The 15,096-nt window shown below is 34.8% G+C and overlaps 2 protein-coding genes across 8 annotated transcripts; both read right to left on the reverse strand.

The window, feature by feature from the left end:
* LOC18607358 (sterol 3-beta-glucosyltransferase UGT80B1) lies at positions 143 to 6,218 on the reverse strand. Of its 4 annotated transcripts, none has more exons than XR_001926684.1 (17): positions 6,074 to 6,218; positions 5,895 to 5,966; positions 5,672 to 5,765; positions 5,452 to 5,594; positions 5,194 to 5,264; positions 4,734 to 4,815; positions 4,465 to 4,566; positions 4,318 to 4,373; positions 4,177 to 4,211; positions 3,717 to 3,930; positions 3,207 to 3,422; positions 2,777 to 2,836; positions 2,621 to 2,660; positions 2,073 to 2,294; positions 1,154 to 1,206; positions 807 to 1,045; positions 143 to 282 (listed from the first exon to the last, which is right to left on the reverse strand). XR_001926684.1 is itself a non-coding variant. In XM_018115638.1 (16 exons), the coding sequence occupies exons 1-16, from the start codon at positions 6,170 to 6,172 to the stop codon at positions 1,033 to 1,035; spliced, it is 1,572 nt and encodes a 523-aa protein (XP_017971127.1). In that variant the 5' UTR covers positions 6,173 to 6,218; the 3' UTR covers positions 143 to 1,032. The 4 variants fall into 4 exon arrangements, 2 of the variants coding, with proteins under 2 accessions (XP_017971127.1, XP_017971128.1); XR_001926683.1 differs by having other exon boundaries at positions 143 to 395; XM_018115638.1 differs by having other exon boundaries at positions 143 to 1,045.
* Positions 6,609 to 11,707, reverse strand: LOC18607359 (protein SUPPRESSOR OF GENE SILENCING 3). 4 transcript variants are annotated; one of them, XM_018115636.1, is made up of 7 exons: positions 11,637 to 11,691; positions 10,650 to 10,761; positions 9,519 to 10,537; positions 9,000 to 9,294; positions 8,125 to 8,369; positions 7,501 to 7,655; positions 6,609 to 7,144 (listed from the first exon to the last, which is right to left on the reverse strand). In XM_018115636.1, exons 2-7 carry the CDS (start codon positions 10,675 to 10,677, stop codon positions 6,907 to 6,909), a joined length of 1,980 nt encoding a protein of 659 aa, XP_017971125.1. In that variant the 5' UTR covers positions 10,678 to 10,761; positions 11,637 to 11,691; the 3' UTR covers positions 6,609 to 6,906. The 4 variants fall into 4 exon arrangements, with proteins under 4 accessions (XP_017971125.1, XP_017971126.1, XP_007041539.2 ...); XM_018115637.1 differs by lacking the exon at positions 11,637 to 11,691 and adding an exon at positions 11,176 to 11,620; XM_007041477.2 differs by lacking the exon at positions 10,650 to 10,761 and having other exon boundaries at positions 11,637 to 11,707.

Below are 15,096 nucleotides of genomic sequence, written 5' to 3' on the forward strand. Positions count from 1 at the left end.
AAATTAAATGTTTGATGTATGTTTTAATATAATTTTTTTATGATAATTCAATAAGATTAAATTATGTAAAATTATTTAAAATGACAGAAACAGGTTATAAAGTTTGCCAGCTGGTAGGTTTTGGTTCAATCAATCCGGGATGTGAAGAAGCCGATAATTACAGGATGAATTCCATTATAAATTAAGAGTCTTTTTCCATTAGAGGAAGCTAACAACCCACCCCACAACACCAACTGTGATTTAACTTTTTTGTGATCCGACACGACAACTTCAACAGATTTTCTGCAATGACAGAAAGCCAAATGTCAGAAATTCTTAATTTAAATAATTTGACAACGGTAGTTACCTGTTGAAAAACTTGCCCCTTCGCATTAATCTTTAGTCTTTGTTCAAAGCTGGGAGAAAGAGGCACATGTCACTGCAAAGCCTTTTTTAGGTGAGCTAGCCCATCACTCTGACCTCAACACGGCTCCCATTTTCACCTTTTAAACTACCAACACCATTCTTACTAGTAAACTTTTTTACAGTTCCATGGTTCTATGATAACAAGCAAATGTACTAAGAACACTTGTTAGACAACCCTACGGCTTGGACTTGATGGTTCACCTACCCTGTTAGGAAGGTGGAATTCCCACAGGCTTGGAGTTTTAATCTCAGTAAAAGATCAAGAATTTTTCAACTTCATTGATACATTAAAAATCACTGAATCTAAGACAAGCAAAGCATTATTGTCTAGGTAAAATGTTAGTGATAGCTATCCATACGGGTTAGTTCAGTTGATAAGAAGAAGAGTTTACTTTTCTTACAGTTGAGATTGGATATTATGCCGAGAGAGTACATCTCTGAAATCGTTAGCATGATTGTCTGCCCCAAGGACACAGTAGAATGCGAAAGGCTAGGCGTAGAATCCTCTGTATGTTAAGATATTGGGACACATTAACTTCAACGCATGGGATTGTTCTCTCTTTCCTTGACTCGGGTTTTCCTCACTTTGTTTTGGCTCCTCTTTGACACATTGTGCGTCATTCTGAATTAATTATCCCATCTACCAGGGACAAGAGGATTAAAGATTATTGATAATGAATTGCATTGAAGGACGGGTCCAACGTCAAAGGCAATTTCGTACAAAAGTTCTATTCTAAATTTATCTTACATTGTATTACCAATCTCTTCCTTGAGGATCTTCACAGCTTCTGAAACTCCATCCTGAACATGAAGAAATAAGTTTCGGAAAATCTCAGTACCCCAACACGATGCTCATCCAACAAACTCTAAATTTGAGAGAGAGAGTAAATCTGCAGAAATTGCCCCAAAATGAGGGTGGAAATGGGTGGGAAATGGGGCAGTTGATGTCTATAAAACAAGTTCTACAATATGAAGTTATACAAGTTCTCGGAAATGCTGATCTGCCAGTCAACCAGGAGTCAATCTAAAAGATGAAAAATTAAGAAAAGGTGAACATTATCTAGCAACGATTATCAGTGCTGTTGCATCCGGGCTAGTTTTTTATGTAGTATCACCAATTAATGTAGAATCATAATGCACCAATGACGATGATAACTGTGGATAACATAGAGAATTGATCTCAAAAGACAGATACATCACTCAAGTAAATACAATGGCATTCATTTATGGAGTTATTCACTACTAATCTCTTACCATATGCCATAGGTTATCAATGCTGTTGCACCCGGGCTAGTCTTTTATACAGTATCACCAACTAAATGCATAATGCACCAACCACAATGATAACTGTGGATAACATAGAGAATAGATCTCAAAAGGGAGATGCATCACTCAAGTAAATGCTTTGGCATTCATTTATGGAGTTATTCAGTACTAATCTTTTACCATATAGTTCTACATAATTACCCACACCTCTATGGAACAAATTCTGAAGTTCAATGGAAACAGATTTAAACACCTAGAAGCACCAGCAAGTAAATTGAGTATGAAAAGTTAAGAGACAATAACTAACAAGGTATGACTCATGCAGTGACAATTTCCCATACTCATCAGCTTTGATTAGAAGATTGGACCGTAAAAAGTGTATCACAATAGGCAGCCATTACCTCAAGAGAAATCCTTTTACCAATTTCTAATGCGCGTTCTTTAACTCTAGGAGATAATGCATCATGTATTGCTTGTGACAGTATTTTTGCAGCAACCCTGATGCTTGTGTCACTATCATTTTCTGGAACCAGATGGTTTCTTCTCAGTGGTTCTGGAGCAACTCCAAGCCAAAACATTTTTTCTGCCCAGTAGAATTGATCCAGCATAAATGGACATAGTATCTGCCATCCACTGATTGTCATTGAGGGAGAGAAGTAGGGAAAGACAAGGATAACAAATACCAATACCACACACACACACACATAAATATAAATAAATATAAATACAATTATTTAGAAAGGATGTTAAGGAATCTGCTGTTGCAATCCATAAAAAATGCCCATTACCTTTATGTTAGAGGTCCATAATTGCAAGGAACAATTATTATTTTTGGATAAGGGCAAGGAAATTTTTTTTTGAAATGCTAAAAAAAAAAAAGACAAATCCAACAATAATTGAGATCTGCAACAATGAAAATATACTTGAAAGGGTTTACCATGCAACTGACCTGAGGGATACCTGCATATAGTGCTGCAGCAGTGGATCCACTAGTTTTCCATTGAAGACAAGCAATGCAACTTATAAACCAAAACTAACATCTTCTGTGCATTAACTGAAATAAATATCTTCATAAAGAAAATGAAATATGATGGAGAACACTCACCTGCCTCCATGATGAATTGCAGCTACACATCTTGGGAACAGCCAATTGTATGGTATCATACTAATTACATGATAAGAAGACAAGTAAATTTCCACATAAAAATATGTACGAAGCATTTATGTTATTTTTCCATTTTGTACAAGAAAAGAGGGGGAAAGTTGAGAAAACTACATAAGATGTCATATGCCATAAAATACGACTGAGCAAAAAAAAATATGCCATAAATACTTTATGCAAAATGTCAGGTTTCAGCAACATCCAAAAAGCCTATTTCCCACTTTAGAAACACTCAGGTCTGTATCATTAAGATTTTGAAAAAATTGTGATTCATGAATCTCACAATTAGCATTTTATTACTTTCCAAATGAACAAGTCTTCAAGTGCAATCTTAATCTTTTTCCACTATCCAGATAAAACTAGAAATATTCACCCTGAAAAGCAAAAGAGCCGGCTGTCAAAAAGAGATATCCCATTTTGAATCAACTGTCTTTGGTTTGAAAAAGAAGATGCTTCACAGGCAATTTCCTGGACTGTTGAATCTAATGGTTCATAGCCAGCTGTAAAAAGGATAAATCTGTAACATGTAGTCTCCAGAACAGTTTGTAGAATACGTAGAAATGCTTGAGGATTCCTCATAAATCCCATGCTGCAAACAGCCAAAAAAAAACAGCACTTAGTTCAGGAAAGAAACAGAAAAGGCACTAAAAAGCGATCATTCATCAATGAATCATAAAACAGCAAATCCACACAGATGATAGGATCATACACATTATAATTCCAACATATTGTGTGTATCAATCCAAGTTCTGTATTTATTTAGATAAAAAAACAAAAAGGAAGTTCCACAAAACACCAAGATGCAGTGATAACCAAAGTGTTGAGAGAGATAAAACACGCTTTCTACAGACAGCTAAGGTATCTAACAAGCTTATGAACCTACCTTCCAATAGAACTCAGCCCTATAAAAATAGGTGGTGGTGAGATAGGAGTCCTTAGAAAAATTCGTAACTCAGCATGAACTGAACACATGTCATCTGTGGTCAGATGCCCTGAGGAAAGCAGTGTTGATATTTCTCCACATTCCTTGCAGGAAAACTGCCACTCAATTGGCAGAAACCAAAAGCCACAAACCCGGGTTTTTGATGGCCAATAATCTGTTAACACATGGATACCATAAGCAATGCAAATATAAGGAAGAAGTACCAAAACAGAAAACAGGGTGCAATTTTACTTATGGGGCTCAGTTTTACTTTCAACCCTCCTCATTCTTTACAGAATCAACTAGTTACCAGAAACTCTGATGACAAAAGCCACTCAAAAAAATTGAACACCTGTGCACACTGTAAAATGTTTCATAGAAAAGGAGACTGAAACAAGAAGCAGAGAAACTTAGGAGTTACCAGGGCACTCAACAATTTCTTTGCTAAACCCATACCTGTTACATAAAAGTACTTGATAATCAAAGAAGAATACCCATGTATTAATCCAATATTTTATAGTCCTTTCATTTATAGAATTCCTCTGTGAAAAGGCAGACTTACAGTAGTAGGGGAGATGGTGGCCTATCGTGCCAAGTAGGAAGACCTGTTACTGGATCCTGCTCAGAGTATCAAACGCAGTCTCAAAATTAGGTAGTTTTAAACTGTATAATGAGTAAACGGACTCCAACTATATAAAAAGATACTAACTGCAAAAGGATAAGGACTCAGGTTCAAATCTTCACTTCTCCATGACTCCCAATTTTCACTAAAAAGTGGCCACATCCAATGAATTACATCTTTCCAACAAACCTATGATCATACAACAATAAGAAGTTCATATACATGATGCAAGGGTCAAACCTATTTAAATACAATATGTAAACAACCAAAAAAATAACTATCCTTTGGGCTCTATCAAATTTCAAAGGAAAGTCATTTGATTTGTCAGAAGCACTTAAGTTATATGATTCAACTACCTTGTCAGTGGGAGCTTCTTGAAGATATTTATACAAAAAAGGAAGTTCTTTTCTGAAGTGACGCTCAAAGGATGAAGGTGCACTATACAACAAATTACGTGAACAAAAAATAAGAACATCAATAGATGACTTTCAAATATATAAAACAGAACACAGACCGGCCAAAATCCATTTGGACAAAATCATAACATCAACTAAACTCTCTGCTAATAACTTAGTACATCAAATAATTGCCCAAACAAGTGACAATTTACTAGAATCTATGAGGCACTGAAAAGCATTCAGTTCTTTCATTTTCTTTAGATAAACACATTCAACAAAACCAATCAATTGAACCCTCATCCCAGGGTATTAAAAGACCTTTTGGATTATAGCTGTCCAGTCACCAAAACAAAGAATAATAAGTTGATAACATGGAGAGTTCAGTTCTTAAGACTTAAGATAAAATTCTTTCCCTTACCTATATGGAACAACATAAGGAGCAACAACAACACAACGCACACGAAAAAGTTCTGCAAGGCTCCACCCTTCCTGAGGAACAATCATGAGAAAGCAACCTTAAAAAGAAATTGCATCACAACACCCCACAAGTCTTAAATTTCAATATATCTAGCAAATCTTAACAGAAAATTACAATTGTTCATTATATTAGTACGTGACAGTACCAACTTATCAAGCAAGTTAATTTTGAATTGCAATTTTTTCCAATAAGATATACCAAAGCGAAGAAATTTATCCCAATAAAATCACCCTCCAAGCTTGGACCATCCCCGAAAATCCTTTCCACCGCCGAGTAGCATTCTCGTCTGTGTTCTTTTGTAATAATCCTTTTCTGCTCCGAAAATTCTATTCCCGATGAGCCTGACAAGATATGATCAATCAGCAACGAAAATAGAGATGAAAAGGAAGCGACCAAACTAAACCAAACCAAACCAAACCTGTCTTATCATCGGTTCCGTTACTAGAAAGAACAGGTGGCGATGAAATCGGAAGAAAGACAACATTCTTTTTTTCTAGATGAGAAATTAGATTCTACAAGGGAAGGGAATTAACCAAAATTTATTATTTTTGCTTTTATTGCAAACAAAAAAAAAAGGAATGGAAATGTAACTATAATTAATCAGTAATTAAGACTTGGAACGAAAGAAGAGGTTGAAGGACCTCATGTGCTGAATGAGTGATCAAAACGACGTCGTAACCGTTCTGGTCAGCAGCGAAAGCTGCAGCAATGGCCTGGAATCACCAACCAGTAAAACTGAAACTGAAAATTGTTTTACCTTTGTCTACAGCAATTCAAGTATTAAAAGAGCTGAAAAAAAAGTGTAAATTTGTCTTATTACAGCGATAGGGTAGACGTCGCCTTTGGTACCGAAAGCCATGAAAACGGCGTTTCGTTTCGACCTCTGCGTCGACGTTGACGTCGCCGTCTCTCCCTCCATTGCTGTTGTAGTAAGCCTCCGACGGTTTTTCCAGTTTTCTTTTTAGTTTCCCGTTTTTCCTCTATTAAATCTTTTGAGTTAAACTGGGGCTCCGCCCAAATTGGGAATTTGTCTAGGCCCAAAAGAATGTTTGAGCCCAGAAACTTGAATAATAAACAAATTAAAATAGAATTTTTGGGCTTCAGCCCAAATCTAAATTATCTTTCATCTTCTGTATGTTTGATCATCAAGAAAAAACATGAATTTAAGTTAACATTGGAAAGATAAATTTCTTCTTGGCCAATAATTCCAAACGTGTGCTGATGAAAAGCTCAATTCCTTAGCCAGCAAAAATGGTAATCAGTATTATACTTTCATTAAAAATGAGAGAATTTGCCTGGTTTACGTTTGCATGGAGGGTGCCAAACTGGACATTAAGCAGTCATCTGACATATATATGCAACAAAATTATATCAATAGATATGGGAAAAAATTGAGTTCAATTTGTCATTGTCAAACAGATGAAACAGAAAAAGCATCCTCAGACGTGTAAAAGAACTTGAAGTTTCAATGTATTAGTGTTCTCCCCGACGCCCTTCTTTTCTCTGTGTGTCGAAAACTGAAGTATCTTAGGTACAAAACTGGTGTATATTTACCTCAAAGCAAAAAATTATGTATGCTTCTTGCTTTCTGGGAATAGTATCACTGCCATCTATCCTGGTTTCATATCTCTTGTTCCTCTCTTGTCTAGTCCGTTAAGGCTGTTGGTAGGTCAGTTCCTCAAGGCAATCTGGGGTGTACTTTTCCATGAGCAGGGTCAATTCATTTTCAAATCCTTTCTCAAGCTCAATCAGCTCCTCCCAATACCTCTGTGTGATTTCCAACCTTCTGTCTTGATGACTTTTCATCAGCTTCTCCCTCTCTGCATCGAATGCCTCCATCTTTTTCTCCTCGATTATCATGGACCTCGCATTTTCTTCCATCTCAGTAGCACTGAATGTTCAAAAAATGTTGAAAAGTCCTTATCAGGTTATGACTGTAGAATGAAATCAACAAGTTTGAGTTTCAACCAAATGAGACTCCATGAATGTAATTTGTTAAAGCAAGTAGCTTGTTTTCCTTCTAAATAGTCACAAATATTGCCTTTGATGGACAGAGCAGAAGCAGGTCAGCAGAAAACAAAAAATTGTCAAAAGTTCCCAAGGTAGTATGTATTGAAATTGTCAGTATGTATAGAAATTTCATCTCAAAATAGATAAACGTCCATTACAGCATCAAGTTGGACATATATGAATACTCAAATAAAACATCTTGAAGAATAAATTTAGCTTGGCATGTCCCATAGTTACCTGTACCCAACTTCATTCCTTGTCGGATTTGCATTTGACTGCTTAACTCTTTCCCTTGCTGCCCTCTGCAGCTTCTCAAAATTATCTTCCTTAGAGTCTATGGCTTGGTAAATGATGTTGATTTTCTCCTTAAAGTATTGTTCTTTGGCACCCAACTGGAAATTAAAGCATTGCAATAACAAGTTAAAAGAATTCAATGTCAATTGAAACATATCAAATAGCTACAAGGAAGAAATATCTGCTATAGAGCGCTGCAATTGCAGCAATATTTAGAAGCCAGGTTCAAGTCCCACAAGAAGGGTTTCTCTGGGAGAAGAGGACGAAGAGGATTCATGCACCTTGTCCCAACTGTTTAACATAAAGCTTTGTTTGATTTGTTCATTTAAGAGGGTAAAACAAAAGCATGTTCATGCTCTGCACTGACTCTTAAAATTAACCTAAGTTCAGTTTCCCTGCAAGTTATGGAAGAAGCAGAACAATAATAGCAATACCATCCACCAAGTACCATCACAGATTTACCAATTTGTGAAACGTGGAAAAGGTAGTCCTAGGGCATCCTTTATGTCCTTTGTTGACCATGATTGGCAATAAAAGTAGAGGAATACAAAGTTCTGAAAATGTAACCTCTTCTTTGTTCTGCTCATGCTGCAATCTAGTTCGCTGCCTCATAATATAATTTTCCTTTGTTGTCTGGCGGAGCTTCTCACTCAATCGACCTAGAGACTCTGCAAGGGCTTGTGAGTGCTGCTGTTCTTGAGCAACCTTCTTTTTAAGTCGGGTAAGCTGCTGACTATCATCATTTATCTTCTTTATCTGGCTCTCAACCATCTCTTGGTATGATTTTGTCTCAAATTTTAGCTTGGACTTTCCTGCTTGATCACACAAATTATCAAACTTGACTACATAAGAAAATTACATTGACACTAGAGGGAGCAAATATTAAATGCATGGTTACTGGCTATTCTTAGTAAGATAATAGTATGTTTTATGGCAAGGCCGCATTATCCCAAATGAGAATAAACTGTCATGTGGTGGATTAAGAGTTGTTTTGAGATTTAATCCTCTCTCCAGACTCAAGTGAGGTTCCTACTATCAAAGTCATCAAAATTTTGGAATGGGAATGAAGCCAAAAGAAAAAGAAGAATTATAAATCATCACTTCCAAGTTTGCAATGACACTGAAAGTTTGCAATCTTTAAATTAACACAGTAATGTTTGCACAGCAATCAGAAATAGCCAAGTTTCAGTTTAATAATTTATATGACATATTCTTTTCTCATTTTGCTTCTCAGGAAGCCTTCTGTTTGAACCTATTCATTTGACCTGTAGCTCTCATAAGCCACCTTTATTGTCTTGCTAAATACGTAAATAACAAACTTCTGCACAAAGTACCATGTGGTTTTTTTTTTTATTTCTTTATCTAGCACATGAATGTACATGTGTACGTACATTGACACAATATTTTGGGGGAAAAAGGAGAGAGAGAGAGAGTGATTAGACCTTGAGAGTGTCGGTTAAATATATCCAAGTCTTCTTTCATGGCAATGTAACCGTAGAGTTGGCGCTTCCCACCCGGACAGAATGGAACCCGAGAACAATCCCAAGCATCCCTATCTCTCCCTTGCTCTTTAAAATGTTTATGCAGACGTGCAGCCTCTAAATACCCTGCTGCCGAGCTCTCAAAGATCAAGACACTCATCCCCCGGTGCCCTTGTGGACCGTATGAGTGTCTTGCTTTTACTGCAGCATATGAGCTGAAGTAATTGAGAAGCTCTTGATTTCCCATTCCAGTCCACTGAGGAAATTATAGGCAGTACAAAGCAATCAACAGTATATTAGGTCGAGATATTTACTGAAAAAGAAAAGTAAGCCATGTAGCATTTTCTTCGGATTGCTTTTACAATTTAAAGTATGAAGAAATAAATGAACCAGTAAGCATTAGCTCCAATTCTTGCCTGAAACCAGGAAATATAAATTGTAAGCTATCTCCAAAAGCAAAGATTGATAGCAGGAAAGTACCTTGCCATTTTCATCCTGTTCATATCTTGTATTCACAATGATAACCATTGGAGGCCAAACTATTTCATGATCTGCAACTCTATCATTCAGCCCTTCCCATCTGCCAAATGCATCATTGACTGGTTTAATGAAAGTTCCTCTCCTGCGCATCTCCTCAACCAAAAGATCTGCAAATACTCGATGCATCTTTGCTCTCCGTGTCGTTTTAGTCATGGCATGAGTCATTAGGGGTTGCACACCTCGATACCAGTTGATGGCTCCCGGCCCGCCTTGACAAGCTGGGCAGTGCCACTTGCGAACTGGTGAAATAATCTCCTCAACAGTCAGTTTCTCTAAAATCTCAAAAAATCCATTGAACCATTTGCTCTTCTTGCGTGTTTCATGACTCTTCTCATCCTCATCCGAATCAGACTCATAGTCATCGAGATCTTCACTATCATAAACAACATCAGAGCCATCATAATCACATTCATTACCTCCATTCCTGTCATCAGAAATATCACGAACTTGGTGGTCAGTTTTTACTTGACCATCCTGACAACTATTAGACAAAGTGAAACCAGCTAGAGCAGGGCCATTCCATCCATGCTCTGCAGATGGAGATTCTATACAACTATTTCCCCTTGTTCCATCACCTTGTTGGCTCCATGCACCACCATTTCCACAGGAATTCAGAGAAACAGCATTTTGAGTTGGCCAGACATTGCCAGTAGCCTTTTCTGAACCACTACTACTTTGCATTCTAAGTTTCTGAATCACATTTGGATGTCCCCATGCATTAGGAGTAGAATCTTGACGAAACCATGAATTTGCAGCAACTCTGTTTTTGGATTCCCAAGAGTTCTCTTTGTCACCATCCTGTGTAGAAGCTAGCTTGATGTCTGCCACATTCTGACTTAGTTGATTAACTTGGCGACTAGAAATTTTATACACACTCCCCAAGTCTGGAAATTGGTCAATAGCATCTGCCATGAAGATTTTTTGAACAATTTTTCCAGAAACTTCTCTCTGTCTGAAACCTAGTCAAGGATCACCATATTGAATGAAAAGATTGGTCAATTTTCATATTTCAAGAAATATTTCAAAAGCCTATGTCATAACCAAAACTAAAAGCAGGCAAAAGAAGCCTACCGGCAGGTGAACAAAGAATATCACACATATGCCAAGTTGATGAGGGCTTAATGATGAATCAATGCTAACAATGTGCTTCACTCTTATCAGGAATATATCCCAACTGTAAGAACTATACAGAAAAGTTATTCTTTTTATCCCTTCTGAGGAAGACAGAAGAATAAGACAAAATGTTGGGTTTCATATCAACTATGGTTATTTTCGCCTATAGCTTTACAAATTATTTAATTCAACCATCCATAAAGTGAGGGCCCATGTGGGATCTAAATTTTTTATTTTGGCTCGGTATGTGGGATCTAAATAGAGTCCAGATGAACCATACATTCATGGATGATTGAAATTTCATAATTATATACCATCAAATCATATACAGGAAGTTCTAAATTCTTTAGGCACTAAAACAATAGCAATTTGAAATCCACCTTGGCCAACTATACAGTTTGAACTGAATAAATCACTTTAGGGTCAATCAACTGCATACAATCTAATTCCTTTTGTACTTTGTAAGATTTAAAGTTAAACCTACCTCAATACTATCTTTCCGAAGCTGATGAGCAAGGACAAGCAGCAAATTAACTATAGCAGATTAGAACCATTGTAGATAAGTAAAACCCACATTTCTGCAATCAGTTTGGAATCCCCTAGAAGGGTTTTAAGCACTCTTCCCAATCACATAGAAAAACTTAAAAAAATAATGGTATTAAAAAGAAAAAAGCACTATTTTTCATTGCATCAATATGAACAACAAGGTATTCATCCGAATAGAGAAACAAAAAAAAAAACCTTTTTTTTCAAACAGAATATAGCAATGTGAATAACTCAAAGCCCATCAAGATGAGATACAAGAAAAAATAAGCAACTTGATATGATGAAACTGGAGAAAACTAATGACATGCATGGCAAGAAAGAGAAAGATGAAGACTTCTTTAAGATAAAGGGATTTCACTTTTGAAGAAGAAAGGAAAGGAAGTGGTGGGGATTCTTCACCTGAGAGATTGAGGAGTGAAAAGGAGGAGGAGCTGCCTGCGGTGAAACGAAAGGTGCGTTAAAAGTGAGAAAGTGAGAACCATATAAACGGTAGAGGTGGACGAAGAGATGTGTAGCTCACGCGCGGTGTTGGAGAGTGAAGATACTAATATATTTATATATAAAAAAATGGGTAGATGTTTGGGCCCACCGGCTCGGTTACCCTTGACACTTGACAGCCTCTAAAGAACAGATAAATCGCTCAGCTTCATGCAGAGTCCGTTGGCCGTTGCATGGGCCGGATTTGATATTTTGTTTTAAAGATCAACTTTTTTCAACAATTAATTAAAATATTTTGAAAAAAAATAATAACTTTTTTACAAAAGAAAAATTAAATTAATTTTTCATATAGATATTTGATATTTTTAATATGAAAAAGTAAAAAAAAATCATAAAAATAAATTTATAATATAAAAAATATATTAGAGGTTTAAAGAGGAAAAAAAAAATTATTTCAAGACAATTTTAAAAAAATGAAGATAAAAAAAAAAGAACGAAATGAGTGTTCATATGGACTTGTTGAGTTAAATCAAACAATGTGCTCGGATTCCCAATCAAGGTAAAGGAAAACTTTTGTCTTTTTTCATATATTTTTCAAAAATTTAGTGATTTTTCTTCAACAAATCTTCTTAATTGTCAAAAAGTTTAAGATTAAAATGGTTGAATTCAAATTTACATCTCCAATCAAAATCAGCTAATCATTATTTACCCAAAAGCTCAAAAGGGTCCTGTTGCAAGATTGACAATTGAAACCAAAAGAAAGGGTTTTCTAATTAGCAAGTGTTTTAACAATATTTTATAAATAATAAAGTCCGTCATTTATAAATTCATACATAACTTATCATCACATTTTCATAAATAACGTCTCGATAAATATCACATTAATTATGATAATATCATATTTTCATAAATAATCGTCCCAATAAATAACCATACAATTTTAACTAAACTCAATAATAATAATTAAGAAATTTCTCGTCCTATCTTTATCTGAAAACAGTCTCATTTTCGGACCTTACTTATTGAACAGTGTGTGAAAGATGGATTGCAACAGGTATAAATCTTTTCACCTCTTTTGTCTAATGAGTCATGATGCAAATATCTCATTCACCTTATTTATATAAGAAAGGTATGATTCTCACGAAAGAAACCTTTCAGCTGTGAAAAATGTGTGGCACTCATTTCATAGAACAGAGCTTTCCATTTGCATCGACTGCATGCAGCACGTTCCGGCCAGGTTCAGTCATTGTTCTGCTTTCATGCTGAAAAGCACAACCTCGTGCGAACCCTTCGGGTTTTCCCTTGGTTTTTTCTTTCGGGACTGTCCCCCACACCCGTCATGTTGTCATCACCTGTACTATAACTAAACCATATGTAAAGTAGAAGACACTAAATCTATTGGTGTAGGTTGGATTGTGATCTCGAAATTCGAAATTAATTAATAACGGCAAATATAGATGCATCCTATATAATTCAAGATAATATAAATTTATATTTGATATATTATCGATGTATAAATTTGAATCAAATCATATTAATTTCATAATTCTTTTACAATCTTCAAAACAAAATAAAGTAAAAGACAATAAATTTATAGTTTTAGGTTCGATTTGGATCATGGCTCGAAATCCGAAACTAATTATCAACAACAAATATACATGCATTCATATATAATTCAAAACATACGAATTTATATTTGATATATTATCAATATATAAATTTTAACTAAGTCATACCAATTTTATAATTCTTTTGCAATCCTCAAAACAAAATAAAGTAGAAATATAGTTTTAGGTTGGATTTTGATCATTCATGTGTAAGTCACAATATACAAATTTATATTTGATACATTATCAGTATATAACTTGTAACTAAGTCGTACTAGTTTTATAATTCTTTTAAAACCCTCAAAACAAAATAAATACTAAATCTATAGTTTTAGGCTAGATTTTGATCATAGCTCGAAACCGAAACTAATTATTAACGACAAGTATACATGTATTCATATATAGTTCAAAACACACGAATTTGTATTTGAGTTACTGTCAGTGTATCAATTTTAACTAAATCATACCAATTTTATAATTCTCTTGCAACTCTCAAATCAAAATAAAGTAAAACACACTAAATCTATAGTTTTAGGTTGAATTTGATCATGGCTTGAAATCCAAAACTCGAAACTAATTATCAATGACGAATATGCATGTATTCATATATAGTTCAAAGCATACGGATTTATATTTGATATATTGTCAGTATATGAATTTTATACACTATCAGCAAATCAAATATTATCATATCGTTAATAAATAAAATAAAATTTTGAGAATCTTAAAAAAATAAATATGTATAATTTTAAAAATATTTATTTTATAAAACTTAATTTTGAATTTTTATTTTATAATTTTATGAAGTGATACTTTGTGGCTAAGCAACCACGTATATCGTCAAAAATGGTAAGGCTCTTATATTTTTGGTATTAATTCTTTTTTTTTCTTTTGCAAGATAATAATGATAGTGACTCACAACATAAATGTATGAGCTGCGAAATGATTCTTGTATAATTAAATGGCCAGACTCAATTTGGAAAGGAATTTAATTAGTAGAATAAATTTGTTGGTACTTAATTAATTAGAATTAATGATTAGGGGTGAAAAAACAAGTGTCTATTCTTCAACTTGCCAGCTGCCATGCATTCAATGTTTAATTTGGTATTAAGAAGAGGCAGTTATCCCTATCAAATTGCATACGAAACTAACCTTGGCTACCTGCTTCTCAAGAATTTTCTGGCAGAAATCTAACATATATGAATCATGGATTTTCATATATAATTAACCATAACTACTTGCTTTTTAACTCACGTGTATCGTGAAACTAATTAGTGTACTAATCAGATGGTCACGCACCATGAAAGCTTACAGCTTGATTTACATCTTTTTTATTTTTTATCATTTTATGTTAATTCTTGTCTTTTGACAAACACGTTAAGCATTTTATGACCTAGAATGATATAATTGGTTATTTAATATATCCCTTTTATATAAAAAAAAACTAATTAATTTTTATAATTGGAAAAATTATTGTCCAAATTAATGAGGAAGAAAAGAATTTGAATGATTAGTATAGAGGATGATATGTGACAAGACAATTTTTCCCAAAGACAAAATGAGATAAGGATGCATTTATTTCAACATCTTCTCCACTTTGTGCCTGGCCAACACATCTCTGGTTGGTGGTATCAGCATTTTCTTAGTTGGAAAAATAAATTTCTTTCTCTAACAACTTTTGTCACTTGCTAGATTTTCCTTCAAACCATAACCAAAATTTCTCCTACACCCATTGACAGATGCTTTATAAGCCTAAACCCAAGGCCCCAAATAGGTTAAACTTCTCTTCTTCTTCTCCTTCTCTTCAAAAGAAG

Source organism: Theobroma cacao, chromosome 2 (assembly GCF_000208745.1).
Source record: "Theobroma cacao cultivar B97-61/B2 chromosome 2, Criollo_cocoa_genome_V2, whole genome shotgun sequence".
In the NCBI taxonomy this organism is placed as follows: Eukaryota; Viridiplantae; Streptophyta; class Magnoliopsida; order Malvales; family Malvaceae; genus Theobroma; species Theobroma cacao.